This window comes from Dicentrarchus labrax, unplaced genomic scaffold (assembly GCF_905237075.1).
Source record: "Dicentrarchus labrax unplaced genomic scaffold, dlabrax2021, whole genome shotgun sequence".
NCBI classification, from domain to species: domain Eukaryota; kingdom Metazoa; phylum Chordata; class Actinopteri; family Moronidae; genus Dicentrarchus; species Dicentrarchus labrax.
Window position 1 is genome coordinate 20,423,646 of NW_026136723.1, and position 20,788 is coordinate 20,444,433.

At 42.0% G+C, this 20,788-nt stretch overlaps 1 protein-coding gene across 6 annotated transcripts in view; it reads left to right on the top strand.

Annotated features, from left to right (window-relative positions):
- The window catches only part of rbms3 (RNA binding motif, single stranded interacting protein), a 267,875-nt gene that overhangs the window by 146,126 nt on the left and 100,961 nt on the right, over positions 1-20,788 (top strand). For all 6 annotated transcript variants that reach the window (XM_051391604.1, XM_051391609.1, XM_051391605.1 and 3 more), the window contains one exon: positions 2,437-2,528. In XM_051391604.1, coding sequence (XP_051247564.1) covers positions 2,437-2,528 — 92 coding nt within the window. The remainder of the gene's footprint in view (positions 1-2,436; positions 2,529-20,788) is intronic.

A 20,788-nucleotide genomic window follows, 5' to 3' on the forward strand; every position in this document is an offset into this window, starting at 1 on the left:
TGATGTGAATCACATGCTATAGCCTTGGCAGTCACCAGACCTAACTGGAAACCTATTGGACAATTTGGAGAGATGTGGTATAGCTGCCAGACAAACTTTCTTCACTAAGCTGAGTGACATCAGAAATGTACTGGTTTCCCTGTAGGCTCCACAAGTGATTGATTGATTGTATTATTATATTAGTATTAGTATATTATATTAGTATATTAACATATGCCTACAGTGAAATAAAGCTGTAATTATAGCAAAACTGGGGTCTTGCTCATATGTTATAGATACAGTTAGTTTACACTACTTTACACAGCACTCTTCACACAATCATTAAAACATCAAAGTTTTGTGGTGACCTAAAACTGTACAAAGACAATGTTGGTAGTCTGTCACCCATCTGTAGTGCAATGAAAACTGCTCACAGCCTGGTCTTTGGATTATCCACAGTACCAGGGAGACTCTGAAAAGACACATTGCTGTCAGTTTCACCACAGCCAAAATTCAATTCACCTCCTTTGGGAGGAGGCAGAAATCTCAGACAGATATCACAAAACCTGGCCTAAGAAAATCCAAACTATCTGCATGGCTAGATGTCACTGAAGCCAAGAGAGAAAGTATGTTATTTTTGGTTGAACCGACCAAAGTAAAATACATCTTTATAAGCTATTCTTCTCTGAGTCAAGCTTTACTTTCTCTCTGAGTAATTCGCAAATTTATCAGTTTACTAATGTAACAAATGGTTGAATGTGCGATCTACATGCAGCTTCTTTAAAATGTAATCTTTAAAAGAATTTACTTTTTAAAGAAAGGGTACAGTGTTTCTGACTGTCGCCTGTATTGGGACCGGACCTTTCACTCTGGCTCTTCATATTTGCACAATTAAAGACGCACCCCTCTCAGCCCCACTCTAACAGCTGGCCATTAATCAGACCTCGCACTCGATTTCTCTTCCGCCACAGGTTATGATTTTCACATTACTCCACACTCCTTCACCACCATCCCACGGGAAAATGACCTCAACACCACTGCTGCCACCACCGACACACATAGACACACACCTCGAATGTCTTAGAAAGTGAGACGTTTGCATGAAGCAAACCGCACACGGGCCATGCATGGTGAGCAAGGAAGGTGTTCATGTGCGTGTGCATGTGTGTGTGTGCGTGTGTGTGCTCACATGTGTGCCAATATATGATCGTGTGTAACATCTTGGGGTAACCACAGCAGCAAGTTTCCCCCCCACCTCACACCCATTATCCTTTTCTAATTACACTTTCCTTCTGAAACAGTGGATCAGAGGGCGCCATTGACTGCTTTTAATCTGCCACCAAATTTTAATTAACACAGACGTGACCCCCGTCTCCGATACATCCCGGAGAACGTCGGGATCACAATAACTCATAAATCACAGCCACAGATTTCATTCCCTCCGCTTTCCTCTGGTGATGAATTTCCAGATGGGGGCTGGTGGCTGTTAATGTCGGGAAAAATATGAGAGAGAGAGTGTTAGAGACAGAGAGGGACAGAGGAAGACAATAACAAGATGGACCGAATGTATGGACCGTTATGTTTAAGAGAAATATAATTGAGGGTTTATGTGTATGTAGCAGAGATGGAGTTGAAGAAAGAGAGAGAAATGGAAGTATCTCTGCTATGATGTCAACCTTTGAGAGATTTGTTACCGGGGAGAGGATTATGGAGGCTGTGAAATGTGGTTGTGTTAATATACCGAGTGCTGAGGAACACGATACAGGGCCAGCCAACTTCATAGTCTGTAAAAATCAAAAGGCTGAACAAGTAAAAACTGAAAATGACTCTGATGTTCTGAAGAATTAATCCTCACCTCTCTTTGTGTATGTGAGTGTGTACATGTGTGTATAATTTCTTTAATCATGGACTTTCAATCATGGACTTTTCATAAATTATCATCACATGAATTATTCTACTTGGTGAGATTAATGCATATGAGTTGTCATTAAACTACAAACTACAAATAAGAATTGCAGCAGTGATGGTCTGTATTCTTGATTTGCACGCTACTCAGTGCTTGTGTGTTTTTGTTTGTGTGTTTGCAGAAACGTGTGTGTGTGTGTGTGTGTGTGTGTGCGTGTGTGTGCGTGTGTGCGCATATACATACATGCGTGTGTGTCTGTGAGTGGAGGTGGAGGTGGGCAGGGTGCCGGGGTTTGTTATTACTAAATCGCTCATCCATGCTACTAATTAAGATGCATAGCATCCCCCTATGAACGTCAGTGTCGCTAATTATCAAACAATGTAGTGCTCACCAGATATGAGAACTGGCAGCCTCTGTAGTCATGTTACCAACCTATTACTGCTACAATTACCAAGTGCCTGTCAGTCTCCTTGTTAGTCATCTGCCTTCATTTTTTCTTTACTAATGCCTGTCTTTTTTCTTTATACCCCCCCGCCCCCTTCTCTCTCCAGGCTATGGCTTTGTGGATTTTGACAGCCCAGCTGCAGCACAGAAGGCCGTGTCGTCTCTCAAAGCCACCGGGGTGCAGGCCCAAATGGCCAAGGTAAGGAGTGTTTAAAAACAAGTTAGCATTGCCACCTCCTTTTGTTTTATCATTAGCAGTTTGCTGAGCATTCGGTTCCCTCCAGGGATTTAATATTGTGCACTTAACACACTTAATAGATGTTGATGGATCTGAAAGCTCCTAAATACAAACTGGTTTTTGCCCATAAACACAGTTTTATAGAAAGTAATTTTCCGCACTGCTTTGCCATTTAATGACAAAGTTCTTCCTTCTAATATAAGAAGACTTTTAACTACATTTGTGTATCGTTATATGACAAGTTGTGGTGAATGTAGGTCTGTTTTATCTTAGGGACACTCTGTGACAGGGCAAAGCTGTAGTTTCATACTATCCAGTATGAACACTTTGCTAAGTGGTCATGTGGACTTAGTCATGTGTAAGAGGATGTGTGTGTGTGTGTGTGTGTGTGTGTGTGTGTGTGTGTGTGTGTGTGTGTGTGTGTGTGTGTGTGTTTGTGTGCTGTAATATTCTGCTGCAAACTAACTTGATTGCCAGTGTGTGAGCTGGCCCTGCAGTAATTGAAGTTTGACCAGCCACTCGTCCTACGTTGTGCAGTGTTATTAGCCTGCTAAAGTGGAAGCAGATGAGACAAGCTGTTTCAGCAGTACAAAGAGGGCCCTAGTGAGTTGCACAATGGAGCCAGGTTGACAGATATAGACACACATGAGAGGTATGGCTTAGAGTAAAAAACGCACAAGCAGGGTATGTACTTATTCACCCTTAGAGCCTTGTATTGTTACATACATATTACATATTTGGCAATCTGTCAGTTTGAGCAGATTGTCCACTGGCTAACTGGCTCATTAGCTGTACCCCAAAAGAGATGTGGTGCCAGAACAAGAACATCAGTGTTATTGTTTAGTTTATGTCAATTCCTCAGTCCAGGCCAGCAGTGATCATGCTGTCCATTTCTCATTCTTCTTTCCTAAATTTTTCATTTCTTTGCTGACTAAAGAGAGAATCCTCATAGACTAAAACACAGCAGGACCCCATCCCCGGACATCTGTGATAGACGGCAAAAACTGGGCTATTTTTATACCACCCGATTTGCTGGTGTCAGAATATCTAAATAGGTGAACAAAATGTCAGTAGCATTAAAGCAATGAATATGGTGATTACTATGAGGGTACACTATGAGTGATTTTCTCAGACGAGATGGTCCGCATTTGATCTGATCCAGAAATCCCCCCCTTGAAGCCAAAGAAGCCCTGATGAGATGGAGAATGGCGATGGCGCCAGTGAAGATGACAGAATTGATGATAACGATGAAGGTGGCAATTATTTTGATCAAATGGGATGAGATCTGACAGGAGGAGATGATATTCCGTGCGGTGCTCAGGTGTGCCATTTCTCAAATGCACCATTTGGCCGTTTCCTCTCCCCACCAGTGTCCTTCTTCCAATATTTATAAGAGTGCAGGCTCTCGGAATACAGATAAGAAGCCGTGCTCTTTGCCCCGTCTCATTTTAAGACCACACTTTGCATTGCTCCCCTTTTCTCAGTCAATATTTTCATGAGAGAGGTCTTGTGTCCCGAAACAAAAGAGCTGACCTTTTTAAGAATGTTTGTTTGCATATGTGTGTGTGGGCACATTCACAAAATCATTTTCTATTAGCATTTGTGTATAATAGTTTGTTTTTGAATGTCCCCTTGTTCTGTTCACACAAATGGAAAGGCCAGCATTCTGTGCTGCAGTTCTGCCCTTTTATCACACTTGTGAGAGACATTAAGGAGTGGTTTGCTTTTATAGACTCCCGCTGCATCTCTCTAATGTCTCTTTACCAGGTATCACTACCATCACTCTGTCGGCTCCTCCTCCTCCACATCACTTCCTCTTCTCTCTAACCCCCATCTCTTTCGCTTAATGCTGTTTTCTCTTGCCATCTTTTCTTCTCTGTACATACATACTCACACATTCATAAACACATTTGTATTCACACCCACCATGTGTTCCCCTGCCAAACATCCAATGAGTGCAATTTATTCCCATCAATAATTAACAGCAGGCTGTCTTTGTGTCTGCCTACCTGCCAAGGTGTCTCTGACACCCTCCGCTCCGTCATGGCGGAGCAGCCTTCCCTTGGCGAGTCCGCATGAAAAACCCAGGTGCACACTGAGGAAGGTGTAAATCACAAAGACGATTGGTAACGCCAGAGACGACTTTCACAATAAGAGCATTCAGCCTCATTCTCTCACTCCCCCTGCTGCATTTTGTCACATATATCTCTCCACAACAAAGTAATAAACGGATAGCAAGCCAGAGCCAGAGGCTTTGAGCTCATTAAATAAAACCGTCACAGTAATCAAGTTGTGCCTTTTTTCCTGCCTTGACGCCATTAAAACGCTTTTATTAAGGTGCCTTATTTTAAACACAGCTGCAAAAGAGGCAAGAAGAGAGAAACAGGGAAAAGGGAAGCGTCATTTGATTTCCTCCTCTTCCTCCAATGTAACAGCCTGCTGTCTCTCTCCTCTTACTCCCCTCGGAATTTGAAATACCAAGGCAGCAGAGATGAAACATTCCTTTCCTTTTGTCTTGCCCTCCCCTGGGGATGGTGACAGCAAGAGGGAGGAGAGGAGCCATAATTAAGACACCTAAAGGACACTTCCCCCCTGCACCTCCCTTCCTGTCACTCACCTCTACACAAGTCACAGATAAGAACACTTAGCATAGGTGTGGAGTATGTGTGTGTATTTTAGTGTACATCTGTATGTGTGCAAGTTTGTGCGTGAATTTGACGGTATATGTGTGTGAGCCTGTGCTTGTGCAGATATCCTTATTTGTGTGCTTGTATACACATAGCATTTCATTATTTTTGTGTGCAGTCACACAGTTAAATACACATGTTTTGTGTGTATTTTCAGGTACCTGCTTGTCTTGATGTATACAAATACATCAGAACGTGTCTTTTGTATGTTTGTATTTGAGCATATTAATCTGTTGAGGATTCTGAGGAATCATAACGTGACAGTATGATCACATTGAGCTATCATTTTAAAAATAGTAATAATAAAATAAGATTTTTTTAATATTTATGAGTGATGTATGTAAGAGTTTTCAGTTATAGTCTAGCCCTCAAGAATTGTTTGACGGTGAAGGTGATTAGCCTAGCTTAGCATAAAGACTGGAAGCAGGGGGAAACAGCTAGCCTGTTTTGGTTCAATAATATCTATACAAATGAAAGACATATGTTTATTAGAAGCTAGCTGTTCTCCCTCTTCATACAGTAGTCTTTATGCTAAGCTAAGCTAATCACCTCTCAGCTTTAGTTCTGTACTGTAAAATAATCATAATCCATGCATTTAATAAAAGTTTGGTCAATCATAAGAGTATATCAATAATCACTTACAATAGAACATACCACTAATTATTATTCCTGCCTCTTACGTGTGTATGCACGCATGTGTTTGTGTGTGAGAGAGAGATATTGAGTGCAGGCACGTATTTGCCTCCTCACACCGTGGACTCTATTCTCTGTGTCACTTTGTTCAGGTAGCTTTCCGAACTGTGAAAACTGACACGTTGAGCAGACAGAATGATAACAGGTAAACGGCGCGTCTAGCTCCGCAGATGCAAACCTGTCAACCAGCCGCTGGCCTCACTCTCCACAGGCTGCCATTTTCCCCTTGAGCCAATCAGACTGAATTATGGGAAGGGCACCCTCGATTGTGGTGTCTGTGTCGGAGAGGTAATTCCGCCTGACAGCTGCTTGCTTTCAGACAACAGCCAGTCTTTATGGAAATCATCCCTCCCTCTTCTCGCTGCAGTCGGCTTCTGCTGATAACGGCCCGAATGAAAACAAAGCTGTCCTTTTCTGCTTTCTTTTTTTTTCTTTTTCCTCTCAGTATGGACAGCCCAGAATTAGCTAAACGTAACACATATGGAGTCAGACAAAGTACACCCTGCTTTGAAGTTATACATCCTTAGGGCCAATATAAACTTAAAGCGGACATTTGCTGTCTTTGGATCTGACCAGATCTCGTGAAGATGCATGTGAATTTTTGTTATTTCCATTTGTTTTATCCTTCAAAGGGAAAATTCCTCTCTGGTTTCTATTTTTGAATCCTGGCATGTCAAATATGGTTTTCTTCCACAATAATACCTTTTTTTTAAAGAGAAGAAAATGAACAAATTTCACACTTCAAAATATTATATAAATAATCTTTTGTCACTAAGGTGTCAAACAAAGCAATGGTTTTGGATTTTCTGAGAGTTTTGAGACCAATGTCCTGGTTTAAGCAGTGAGGGTGAAGCCTGTGGCGCAGTGTGCCTCCATCACTACCCTCGATCCAATAACCAATATTTATAAGGTTCACAGAAGCTACAGGCAGACAGAAAGACGCTGCTTGCCCTTCACTTCACATTACAGTGGGGAAATTATGCTAAAAGCATCATTAAAGTGCCTCCACGAAGTGAATCCCAAATGTTTATGATAACACAGTGCTCGCACCGGCCCATCAACCAGTATTCACCAGCGGATGCTTCAGATGGTTTAACGGTGTGAAACGAACCAGAGTTTTCAGTCCTCTTCCGCTCTCTCTCTCTCATTTATGCTCACTCCCTTTCACTTGGTCTGTCTCTTCTGCTGTCTTTTCCTTTCTCTCTCTTGGGGAAGATTTCCTGTCAATATCACATTTATATTCATGTGAAAAGCACAGATCCCCCCTCTGGGTGGTCTGCAGTCAGTCAGCAGTCTTCTTATTATCCTTTAAAGGTGACTCCTCTGACGTCTTAGCTCCGTTGACACCCGGGACCCCACGGTTCGGCTCAACACAGGGTGACCTCTGGGCGTTAATCAAAGGGATGGCTGACAGTGCTGTTACAGTTGGTTGCTGACAACAGCTAGCCTAGCGAAGCCTGTCTTTTCCCGCAAGAATGGGTTAAATCTGGGGAGAATGTAAGGGGAAATACGTTGTATTGTGAATACTGCAAGATAATTGGGCATCACTCACCTCTCCGCTCGATGTGCGCCACCTTAATGCGATGCCATTTCCCCTCTGACATCCACCGCAGTGTTTGTTCGCAAAGCATATGGTGTCAGAACACAGTGTGGTGATCAGCACTTTCCCCCTGAATCTGCCATTGACAAGGGCATTCTTATGATTCTAGTGACTTACCAGCAGCTCATTTCCTTCCATATTTCTTTGCCTACCATGCTCCACATTTGAATACAAGTAACAAGTATCAGAGTGGTGCTAGTCAGCACGTAATCATATCAGGCATATACTTCAGTTGTTTGTTTTCATGTATAGTTTTATCCTTTAGCAAGCACTTGTAGCTTTAATAGAGTCTGCCATGAGCACAGTATAGCTTTCACAGACTGTGCAGCACAAAAGCCGCCAGGCTTTCCCTAATCATAGCTATATGTCTCTTTCTTCTTTGCTACTCATCTCCCTGAATGTATTATGATGCACCTAGACATCATGTTGATTCCCTTTACCCTTGGCATATGATATTCTAAGTTTGCCAATTCAATGATTATTTTCCATGCTAAGATGCCACCTTTTTGTCTCCTCCTACCCTAAAGGAAGTTTTATCATGGTGAATAAAGGAAAAAAGTTGATACCTGTGGAGATATCTGCAGTGCAGTGAGATAATCTGACTCATAAAAAAAATAGAATCACTTGCCAACGTGTCATTTTTTGCAGTGTGGTTAGCTGCGGCGGAGCTCAGCACACCGTCCCCTCCCCACTCCTCTTGCAGAAGTGATAGTTTTGAAGGGCAAAGCCAGTGAGAGTGAGACGGACCATCTGACGAGCACTGGCTCCCAAGCACCTCCGTTGGCTTCCACTGTCTCTGCCGTCTAATTACGCTTCAATCATCCGCGGGAGCGCTGCGTGCGGTAAATTATTTCACCGAGCAGTGCGGAGACGTGCCGAGCTGCGAGCGCCAGAGAGAGTGAGACACAGAGACGCAGAGACTAAGTAGAAATCAGTGAGAGCTGGAGTGAAAAGATGAAGCAATAAAAGGTAGGAAAGAGTGTGAGAAAAATGGAGTAGAGAGGGAGACAAAAAGTGAGAGAGGCACTGCGGAAAGAGGAGAGGGCTGGAAGGCGTGAGTGAGAGGCCTGCCAGCCATAATGTCGCCTCAGACAGCCTGTACAGCAGGAGACAGGCCAGCACTAATGAACAAAGTTACAAACTTATCACTTATCAGGCAGAGAGGGGGGGAGTGACAAAGAGAAAGATGGAGAGATGAGGCAGAGGGAAAGGGATAACTGGCAATAGACAGCATCAGCATAACTAATCCTGCTGTAGATGCAGAGTAGTGTGACTGCTGCTGTGTGAAACTTGTGTGATACAGGAATCGTTTGGGTATTATTGCAATTTCTTCTAAATAATTACAACCTGTCATTAGGTTGTTTTTGCATGTGTTTTTTTATTGGTTTCCACTGTAGCAGCAAAAAAGGGATCTAATTAAAGTACAATTTGGAGTGGTTTTATTTATGTGTGTGTGAATCGCCTCTATTCTTTTCCCAAATTGCTCTAAAGTGGCCTTGTGTCTAAATTGTAAGGCTTGACAAAGAATAGTGAAGGCCTGCATTCTCAGTATGTTCAATGCTGCCATGCTTGCTTTGAAGCAAACATAAATATGGCTTTTTCAGGCTTGGTAATGGCCACAGTGTGCAGTTATTAGAATCTCTTTGATGTGGCAACTGTGCCAACCTGCTCGCTGTCTCTGTGAATTGATCTGGCTCAATTAGCAGGCCCGCAGAGACGATGTTCAAAGGACCGGGCCTCCACACTCAACATTGACACACATAGACCAGGTGAAACGCTTTGCATTCAATTACTCAGCTGGCCCCCGAGAAGACAACCTGTGAATAGATGTGAATATTGGAAAATCAATGGTGCAGCATCTGCGTTAAGGAAAGCTTTCACCAAGAATGTTTGGTGTATTCTTTTAACCAGTACAAGTTCATTTCCTGCTGCCACTGTGATTTAACTGAGCTGCTATCTTCTATACATCTCACCCAAACCTAAGTGAATTTTCACACATAGCTCCACTATATGCATCGTGTGCTTGTGTTTTTATATCCTTTGTACGTCTGCACTGTACACATTGAGCCCTCTCTTCCACCTTTCCTCTCTTCCCTGATTCAGCTGACCCATTTCAATTTGTCTTCATCAGTCATACCAATTAACTCGGGGATTAGATTCCTCAGTGCCAGCCACCCCCAGTCCTCCCTGTATTCCACCATCTCTCCATCTATCCCTCCATCCATGCTTACTTACCTCTGCTATACAGTGCAGTGCTGTCGCTGCACACTTTAATGATGTTCAACCTCAACAACCACACTGGGCTTCTCAGCATTCAGCTTTGGTAGACTGTTGATGTGCATAAAAAGAAGGAACTGAGCACTTTTCTTTCATTGCATTTTATGTGTCAGAAATTCTACTACAAGGCTACTTATTTGCTATCCTCTGAAGAACTTTCATTTTACCTTGAGCGGTACACATGAAGTTTATTTTTCGTCAGTTTCTTACTGCTACTTATATCAGGCCTCAGAAGTATAAAGAACTGCCTTTTCCACCACAATACTTTAAAAAATAAGCCTGGTGCATCTATGAGTAACTGGAAAACACCAGGTTTGTAGCTAATGGCAGAGAGGCTCCAAATGATAAATGCAAGACAATGACACACCTACTCACACACACATATAGAGCTTATATAAAAAAACATGAAATCATTAGATTATGAGCAAAGATAAAGTGCATGCGCTACCACAAAGCATGCGATACACTCTGTATTTGCATTGATTGAGTTAGAGTGAATGCATGCATGAATGCCACAGTGATGAATATTTTCACTCTTCTCTCTGCAAGCGTTCACACAGAAATGACAATCAATATGCTTTTGCATTGTTTGTATGATTTCCATGATCCACTATGCAACAATGAGCAACACAAGGACTAAAACTCTTTTATTCATGTAATAATTTTACTGATGTAAAACAGCAAGATTTGCAATATTTGCAGTATATTGTCAGATTTCTAAAAAGGTATACTGATTTGACATGTAGAGTCTTATAGTGAAGTGTGCATGAACACGCTGCAGAATCAATTGGTAGAGTGGGTATGTTCTTGTAATCTTTAAGTGTCCAAAGGTAGCACAGAATAAAAATACATTTCTTTCTAAACACACCAAACTCCAATGTTTGTTTGTTTTTTAAATCTAGGATATCAAAGACTCGTGTTCTGTGCATGATCTCTGATACTTGGGATATGACAGCTCGAGACATCAAAAACTCTTTGAAAAAAGCCTTTAAGAGGACAGAGCAAACTCAAAAACAACAGTGACAACACTATATACAGATGGCAGGCGTTGTCAAATGCCTACAAAGAATACTATACAATTCAGTGGGACAAGAAGATAACAAGAAGATATACAGATCATCTTCTTAAAACATTTTTATGCTTAGAAATCAAATGTCAAGGCTGTATGCCATTGTGAAAACTATAAATTTTTAGGACTACTACATATTTGAAGTATTTGTACTATACAGACCTTTGTGATGTTGTCACTATTTGCACAAGCACACAGAGACAGATATATTATAACATAGGGCCTTACATTTATCTTGAACTCACTGGAAAATGTAATTTGATTAATGTAACCCTTCCACTGCAGCAGCATAAGTCCCAACTTTAAACTGCTGCTTACATCCAGTCGCATGCTTGTGTGAGTTCACGTTCCCATTGAGAGTCACTCTAGATAGATCATATTTAATGATGGTTCTGGGTGCCGCAGCACAGTCAAATTAGAGCCTGTATCAGTGCTAAGACTTAGAAAGTTTTGCCAGACGTAGCCACACTTCAATAGACTTGTGAAGTGAGGAGGAGCGGTTGGCTCCAGAAGTCGTTTTCCTGTTCGTTTAAATTACATTTTTTCTTTAAAAGATATCCTCAATATTACTGAACATAGAAACATAAGACTCTCCAGGATAGAAGTCCTATATGTTTATGTTATGATCACCAGTTTTAATTATTCTTATTCTTTGTTATCCTTTCTTTTTTATCTTAAAGGGTCTAACTACTACAGGAGCCATGACCCTATAGCCGTGGAGAAAATGCTCTAAAAAGGGGCCTTTCGTGTTTTTCACAAGTTTTTCATTGTGGTTTCTTCCCTTCTTCACCATAGGATGAAACTAAATCCTACACACTGTCCTTTAAGCTGCATGTTGTGTTTTCTCAACTGTGTTATCTTTAGTTTCCATCCTCTGTTAGCTGTGCATGTAACATCATTTTAAGCTTAGTGGATTATTTCCATGTTTCCACCTTGGTAGTCAAAGTTAATATCTACCTCAAAGTTTTTATATACACAGGCTTGTAGCTTTGAGTTCTCAATCTTTTGTACTGATGATTTAATTGGGAGTGTTTTGTTACTTATAGAAGTGCTTCATCTGTGAGTCAACACTGTCTGGTAAAAATGAATGGGACTTTACCTTACAGGTATGTATATAAAAGCAGTTTCCAGATCGTGTTATATAGTTGTCTTTTATTCACTCAATAAATTTTTTTTTTCAGATCACATGCATGCCATTCGACATGCCTGTTGCTTTTGCTTTAGCCACCTGTCCTCATACCATTACAACTACAACTTTCCTTATTATGACTCATTTCTCATTCCCTCTATCTTTACCTGCCTTTCTCCATTGCATGCTATAACCCTCTTTAACAAATTCTATGGGCAAGCCATGTTAAATTATCCTGACTGTTTCCATTTCCTGTGGCTTCAATCATATATGAGAGGTCTGCAGGAAGAGGGAGCAGTGAGTCCAGGCAGAGCAGAGTAGAGCAGGGTAGATCGGGGCTGGAGCTCTGTTCTGCTGAGGGTTGATGAACCAGCTCTCTGACACCAACACAGTCCCTTATTCTGCCTAATGAGGAAGAGAGGAGCCAGAGTAACTGGTCCCTTTTCATCCTTTTCGTCTCACTGACACTGCTCCCACGAGTCTTTGTGTGTGAGTGCGTGGACACGGCCGTGCTAGAGACAGATAAAGACAGGAAAGAGATGGAAATGAAGACGATCAGATTCTACATCAAAATATCAAACACTCTTGATTGTGTGAAAGGTCCTGTTCAGTATGGTGTGTATTTTTGGAGATTTTCATCCAACACACATCTTTCATTGCATGTCAGAGAGATAATGAGAAGAGAAAAATGCTTCTCTGACCTTTCTTTCCCTGCTGAGAAACACAGGGGGGATCTTTGTCTCAGAGGTCTCAAAAGTCAAGGTCAGTGGTCAGTTTACCTAAGCTCAAAAGGGGTGTAGCCCTTAGGACCTTAGGCCCTGTGGGCATACACATACATACACACTGTGATTGTTGCTTTACAGTGGAGTAGAGGAAATGGACGTAGGGTAGAGAAGTGGGTTTGGTGTGCAGGATCATTTGCCGGCACTGTTTTTTCTCCAGGGTCTGAGTGAAGTAAGAGATGGTCAGCAGTTCAGAAGGAGGAATGGAAAGGAGACAGGTAGATGTATGGAACAGGGGTGTCGTAGCCCCCTCTGAGGTGATTTCAGATCATCGCTCTCCCAGAAAGTGTTTTACATCAAAACAAAACATCAGCACATTCCCAAAACCCACTCCATGGTTTCAGTACTGTTTCTAGGCAAAGAAACTCACACTTAGAACTTTGCAAAGCCGTTTTTATATTAAAAGGTTTCTTATATATATATATATATATATATATATATATTTAAGTTACTTAAATAGTCACTGTTGCATTGCACAGCACAGTTTTAGCTTGCATGTTTTAATGGTCAAACAGTTCATTTGAGATTGCTTTAGAAAGATTCCATCATGCAAATTTGGCTTTTTCCACGCATTTATTCATATCAACTCTTATCTAGAAGTCACTGAATTTTCTGCTGCCCTTTTTGTCTCTGTACATTGTCAATATTTTGTCTGCATGCGTTGTGATGTCTGTTGTGCGACTGCATGCTGGCTTGTTGTCTCTCTCCCTTTTTCCGATGGCCCTGTTATCTCCATTTGTCTTTGTTATGTCTGTCGCCGTTTCTCATTCCTCCACTCCACCCTTGAAAGCCGTTGTTCTGTCGCCTTCACTTACTGTATATTTGATGTTTGGCCCCCTAGTGCTGGTATGTTGTGCTTTGCTTATGATATCACGGCATTGTTTTCAGCGTTATCTCACTATTTTTCATGCCATTTTAGTGTTGCTGCTGTGTTGTGAGAGCTATCTTGCTGCCATCTCTGGTTTATCTTTGCATTATCTTTTGGGTTATCTCAGCGCTGTTGTCCCCTGTGTTATCATATGCCACAATCAAGGTGGTGACCTTTTCCTCTCACAGCATCTTAAAATGCTCCTAGTGATATCTTGGCGGTTCCTTTTGGGTTTTTTAAGACAGTCATGGATAATTGTTTTTTGTTTTCGTCTTCACATTTTCTGGATGCTGGATGTCAAAATATTTGATTTTCCAAGTTTGTTTTACTTGCATTCTTTTCACCGTGTGTGCATGCTTCGTAGCTTTCTCTAGGATGTGTACATTTTCATATGCGTCAAACACGTTTAGCTCTAAGGGATGTCTTTGTTTCTGCCAGCAACTGCGATTTGTCTGCTTCATTTGCGTATGCCTGTGTTTACATGGCTGCATGTCTGCATGGTTACATTTGATTCAGAGCAGGGTATGATTCATAGCAGATGGCTGCCTTCTTCCAGAGGACTATGACAGGCGAAGAAAGTTAAAACTGAGAGTGGTAGACAAGATAGGAAAGGGAGGAAAAACCAGGGATGTGATTACCATCAAACCATCCGCTCAGTAGAGGGAGCATCCATCCGCATCCTTCTCTCTGCTTGGTATGTGACATAGATACAAAATGTCTCCCAGGCTAATTTGCAGAGCAGTACGCACTCTTCACAGATTCATTTTGAAGTTAGCAGTCAAACAGAATCAGCTCTTTTGCCTCCATATAGTGAAATAAGACAGGAGACCCCTTAAATATGTACCCCGGGCTGTTTGCACATCAGTTGATCTGCTAATGCCTCTTTTCCTTCCCTTTTTCTCCTCATGTGCAGTATCTTTTTGACAGTGAAGTTTACATCTTCCTCTGGTGTTTTATACAGCTCCTTCACCGGATATCTAAATAGAAGACCCTTTGGCCTCCTTAGTTTATGCCGGTCCTCATGAGAACAAACCAGAGATTTGTATGCCATATGTTTTCATAGCAGTGTTATGGTCCACACTATAGCAACCACTGAACCACGGCACAGATTCAGTACTCCCTTATTAACAGAGTACGTACACCTCATAACTGTCAGAAAAAGGAAGAGGCAGCTTTGACGAGCTAGCTGGTGGGGAGGCACTGCCATCTTGAATAATGATCAGTCTCTCTGAGGCCCCTCTGAGAGATTAAGTTAACATATAGGGATGCTTTTGTTCACTACATCACATCACTCCCTATCTGGACAGACTTCACCTTAATTTGAACCAACTGTGTTCGGAAACAGCGCAAACTCAAGAGGAAGTATAGTATAGCAAGAAATATGCTTTCCTAGAACTTCACTTTTTGTAAATGGTTTTTCCAGGAAAACGTATTTAACATGAATATTTAATGTAATTAGGGGTGGGTAATGTAGTATTGTTTGGAAAAGTAGTTCACTACAATTTTTCTGGAAAAGTCATTTCATCTGTTTAACTAGGGGTTTCATTGAAACCCTTTTATTTTATTGAAAGAAAGGTACTTGCTTTTTTTTCATTTACACAACAAAAATAAAAATGAAATAATAGTCTTAATGTTTACCTGATTAGTGATTCTGTGATCAACTGGTACTCATTTTGGAGGATATTACTTTCCTGTTATCAACAAATTTACACCTCTGCACTGATTTCTATATATGTTGATACCCCTGTTTGTGCTTACGTATACCCACTGTTAGTTGTTTCATGAATTCAGATGTTCACATCTTCACTATGACTGTGTTACTTTTATTATTACATTGCTATTGTGTTATTTTTCCAGGAAAGCCAATACAAACCCTTAATCCAAACAATAGATATTAGCAAATATGAATTTCTCTTGTTAACTGTCCTGTATTTACAAGTTAGCCTTGTTTGGGCTGTCCACCAGTATCTATCTAGTTATCAATTTTATATCAGATATTGAGTTTTCATAGTAAGTGTCATTTTTATTTAATGCCATGCAGTCACAAAAGAATTAGATGTTTTTGTTTCATGCTTTACAACGTTGCATCGGACTTACAGTAAGACGATTTCTTTTCCCTCGATAAGTCAGTTTTGTGATCCCCATGGAAACGGTCACATGCTGCCTCAAAAGCTGACAGCCAGACTTGTTGTTGCCTCAAGTGAGAGGGAGATGTGGGGAGAAGAAGAAGGGAAGAGAAGGAGGGATGGGGTTGGGATGGGATCTGAAGAACCAGGGGAAGTAGAGATGTGACTCCAATCAAATTATTGGCCAATCAAGTCATAACGTGAGTAATTCAAGGCTTACATCGACGGCCCTAATCTGATTGCCCATGCATTAGGGACTCAAAGGACGGCTCTTAGCGAGCACGCTCAGTGGGGGGTCTTAGAGGGAAAGGTGCTTTGATGGGAGACAAGAGAGATTCACTTTTGGTGGAAGTGTCTCTGTGTGTTTGTGTGTGTGTGTGTGTGTGTGTGTGTGTGTGTGTGTGTGTGTGTGTTTGTGTGTTTGTTTATGTGTGTAAGACAATCTGTAGGGGTTGTTGAAATGATTCCTGCTTCTCTACCTTTTGGAGCAGTACTGTGAAGGAGAGGAAGCCAGGCAAGTGGTAGTGGGAGGTTTACATCGCCTCTCTGTTGCCATCTGCTTCAGTGCCATTGTCCAATGGCAACATCTCTCATTTGCCCAATTACAGAGGAGGATTATGATGTGTTTGTTTCCTGCCCATGGGCTCCCTGGCCACATCTGACTCATGTTTTAGGTAGAGAAGTATCATCTTTCCTCTAATGAGTCCTGCCAGGATAGCCTAGTTAAAGTCATGTTGTTATTATTGCTTCTAATAGCATTTTTCAACATACATGATATGTATATACAATATAATAAGGTTGCACATTAACTTAATACCATATCTGCATGTAGAAAACCCTGGTCCGTGCAGGATAGTCTTGAGGATTTTCTGATAACCCTTCGCTGTGATGTCTATGAGGCCAACAAAGCCTGGTGTAACTGGTGGGGTGAAAGCAGCTCGCTAGGAGAGCTTACACCTGGAAAAACATGACTATGGGGCCAGCCATTGAACGGAAGGGGCTTCAACAAAAGGCCAGGCCCTCGGAAAGTGCGGGGTTTCCGGCATCTGACACTGGTGTTGAGTGCTAATCGTGCTCAGTTTCAGCATCCCGGGGCCTCAGAGACAAGAAAAAAAGCTTGGCATGTTTCCGTGCTGATTTGCATGTGGAGGGTTCCTGAATTAGTGAACCCCCAACCCATTGCACGGACGCATACACATACATATACACTCCAACCTCCTTCTGCGCTTGGGGATCTGCATTGTCGAAACAGCTGCCAAGGGAACAGCTTGTCTCAGAGAGAGAGAGAGAGAGAGAGAGAGAGAGAGAGAAAGTGAGAGAGGGGAGAGAGAGGGAGCACTGGGGGGAGGGAAGGTAATCAGCTTTTGGAAAAATACTGCCTCTCCATCCCCTGCCAAGAGTTAGTTTGTGTTGTGGCTTTTTTCTGGGCCAGCGTAGCCCTGGCACTGTGGCTCCAGCCACCCACCCCTCTCTCCGTGGTTAATTCAACAATGGGGGGTTTAGGTCGTAAACTGACAAAAACAACAGCCAAACAGAATGGGGTTTTGAAGTGTGTCTGTTTCTGTATGTGTGTCTATGTGCAACTGTGCTCTGGGAGTGCTGAAATTTTTTCTCATTTCAGCCATATGCTTATTTGTGGGTGACAGTCAGGCGTCCGTAAAAAAGGCTTCTTGTTGTGATACCACAGCAAGTATCCATAAGTGAGCAATCACCCTTTTTTTAGAGTGCTGGCAATCTGCCTCCTCACAATATTGTGGCATGTGTCCCTGTTCTCCCACACACTTATTCTCTGATTCCATCACAACTGACTGACTAAAGCCATTGTACCAATACAGCACCAGTTGAACAAATGTAACAAGCTTATGCATGGTAGATCTACTTTGACACACGCCACGTGCCGTAGACCGAGGATGAATAAACAGGAGCGTCCTCCCCTTCCTCTAATAAAGCTTGTCAGCTCAAGAGGAAGTGACAGGTTCAACAGTGTTCCTGGTTAACACAACAACCTATGAATAACCTCATCTCATCAAACATATGGCCCTTCCATCAAGCATGCTGCAAACAAGGCAGCACATGTGAATTAGGGTGTCAATCAAAAAGCAGCTAATAGTGGCAGTGCTTTTGTTTAGCCTTGAGTATCAACATGTATATTGTCTGAACAATGAAATACTTAACAGTAAGATATCTGACAGTGATTTGAATATTTGTTAACATTATGTTTATTTCATCAGGATTAAAAACATTTAAATGGAATTTACATCAGAAACTATAGTGCCAATTAAACAAATATAACTATAATCTCATATATTGTTAATTTTATTATTTACATCACCTTCTTAATTGTTATTCTTGTTCCCAGGCAGCATAATGTGTGTGTTACATACAGGGGACTACTATATCAAGTGGCTAAAACATTATGTTTTTATAATGACACAGAATATGTATCTCATATGAAGTATATTGACAGTATATTGCAGTCAAGATGTTTTTCCGGCCTGTAGTCTGGGAACCAGTTAAACATGTTTGACTGAATAATCCAAGAGCCAGTGCTCACCGATGCAACATCAATTAGGCTCAAGTGAAGGGTCGATTAGTCTTCAAACGGATGGAGAGGAGCTGCAAAGCGAGTCACGTGAACCCACTGCCTTTTCTCCGGGTAAAGGCATGGGAAGAGGTAGGAAGAGCGGGAGCCGATGCGGTAGCCAGCGCCAGTGAGGGTTAGCTGTTTACATGCTGTGCGGATGTATACAAGTGTCTTCTGTCAGACTTTTAATCACTTTGGAACCTTTTGAGATTCTGTACAGCAGCGAGGGGAATAGCTTTCACTGTTTTGCTGTTTAGGGAGGCAAGGATGGAGGGATAAAGGAAGTAAGAGAGGAAGCGATATGATTCGGAGGCTCCGCTGGCTACTGTTCACCCTGCTCCTTTTCTCCATTTCCCTCTCTTCCTCTTCTCTCTCCTCTTGTTGCTTTCTACAAAGGTATGTTTAATACATAAGCGTCTAATTGCTATCACAGCTGCAGCTCCATCGCCTGTCTGTCTGGGTTTTGCGCTGGGTACTCCATCCCTCCTCTCATACTCTCCAGAAAGGAGAAAGACCAAAGTAATGGCCCTCTGCCCTCAGGCCTTACTCTCCTTTTTTATTCTTGTCTTGTATTATTTGTTGCCTTTCGTTTTCCAATCATTCATCCCTCAGTCCATTTCGCTCCCACTTTGTAAATGTGGATTACGGTGATGCACAAAAAGTCTTCACCTCACCCATACTCACTAGTACCTAAAAAATACTAGAACTTAAAGGATTTGTTCACCCAAATTACACAAAAAACACATTTTCTCACCTACCTCTCTCATGGTGTCGAGCCATGTGAATACACTACATTACCAAAAGTGTGTGGACACCCAAGCATTACACCCAATTGTTGAAGATTTCATTTAAATAACATAGGCACTGATATGCTACTTTAACAGCCTCGTCTTTCCACCAGATTCTGGAATTTTTGCTTCAGAGTTTTGCTCTCATTCTGCCACAAGAGCATTTATTAGGTTGGGCGCTGATGTAATGTGCAAGTTGTGATTTGCAACGTTAGATCAACTCAAAACATGACATTGTGACCCTTTTGCAACGTTGCTGGGTGGTATTAAAACATTGGGAAAACACTGAAAAAACCATTTCTTTATGGACCCTGCTTTTTGTTGTTGTTGTTTTTGATGTTAACATACTTCTAGCAATATAGGGTATCTCCACTTGCTACCTGGTTGACTGGTTATCACCGGTTGTGTGGCTTAAATGTCTTTGCCCTATTTCGCACCATCCTGTCTGCTCTCACCCCCTCCAAATGAAACACAGCAGCTTCTCTCTCTATTGCTCTCTCTCTTCCACTTGCTCTCACGCTCTTTCTTTCTCCCGCTGCATTAATGGATGCAAATGGAGGCGTGTGCGGGGGAAAGGAGCTGACATTTATGCCTCTGATTAGAACATGCAGCCCCAACGCTTTGTAATTGATTGCAGTCGTGGACAGCACACACTCACCCATACCCTCTTTTAAAGGCCCGTACTGCTTTCTGCATCCTATTAGTGTGAGTGTGTGTGTGTGTGTGTGTGTGTGTGTGTGTGTGTGTGTGTGTGTGTGTGTGTGTATCTCTCTCTCTCTCTCTGATGCATGCACTTCCAAACACTCAGATGGGCATATGATATGCATGTACACACACACACACACACACACACACACTAAGTTGCTCATACAGTAACAGTACACACACAGACGTATATCCACACTAGCCCGCATAGTTCGCTTCACTGCATCCATTTGAATAAGAAGCTTTTTAATGGTTGCTTGGTTTCGACTTCAAGGCAAAGTCATTGTGGAGAAGCCGAGCTAACACGACTGAAGATGTTGATCCGCTTCCTCTGGATCAATGCGCGGGCGTGACCTGTGAACTCAGATCATCCTGGAAACTGTGTCAGGGGTCAGGGTGATGAGGTGATGTTTGCGTGATGGGTCAAAGAGTTAGCTTCCAGGAGGCGAACAGTGGGAAAGAAGTAGGAGTTCAAATGCTGGAAAAGACAGGGTGGGGAAGATGAGAGGATGGGCAAATATGTGTCTGGGAAGAACAAAGAAGAATTAAGGTGGAGCGAGAAGAAAAAGTGGAGGTTATGTTTGTGAAGACAGGAAGAAATAGAAGCTCAGAGTGAAGTGAGATGCGAGAGCGATGAAGAGTGGGCTGAGGGCAGAAATGTGCTGAGTATTGTGTCCCTGTTTTTGTTTTTTTTGTGGAGTGTGTGTTTTGTATGTGAACCTGTGTGTCTATGAATACATGTGCATGCCTAGTTGAGAGTGTGCTTAGTTGCTTGTGGTTGCATTTGCATTCTGCCTGCTTACTCGGATCTGCAGGCTTCCTTGCTGCTTGTGTGCATCACTTTGTATGTTGATGTATGCGTATATACATTATGCACATGTATATCCTGTTGGCAGGTGTGTATGTGTGTGTG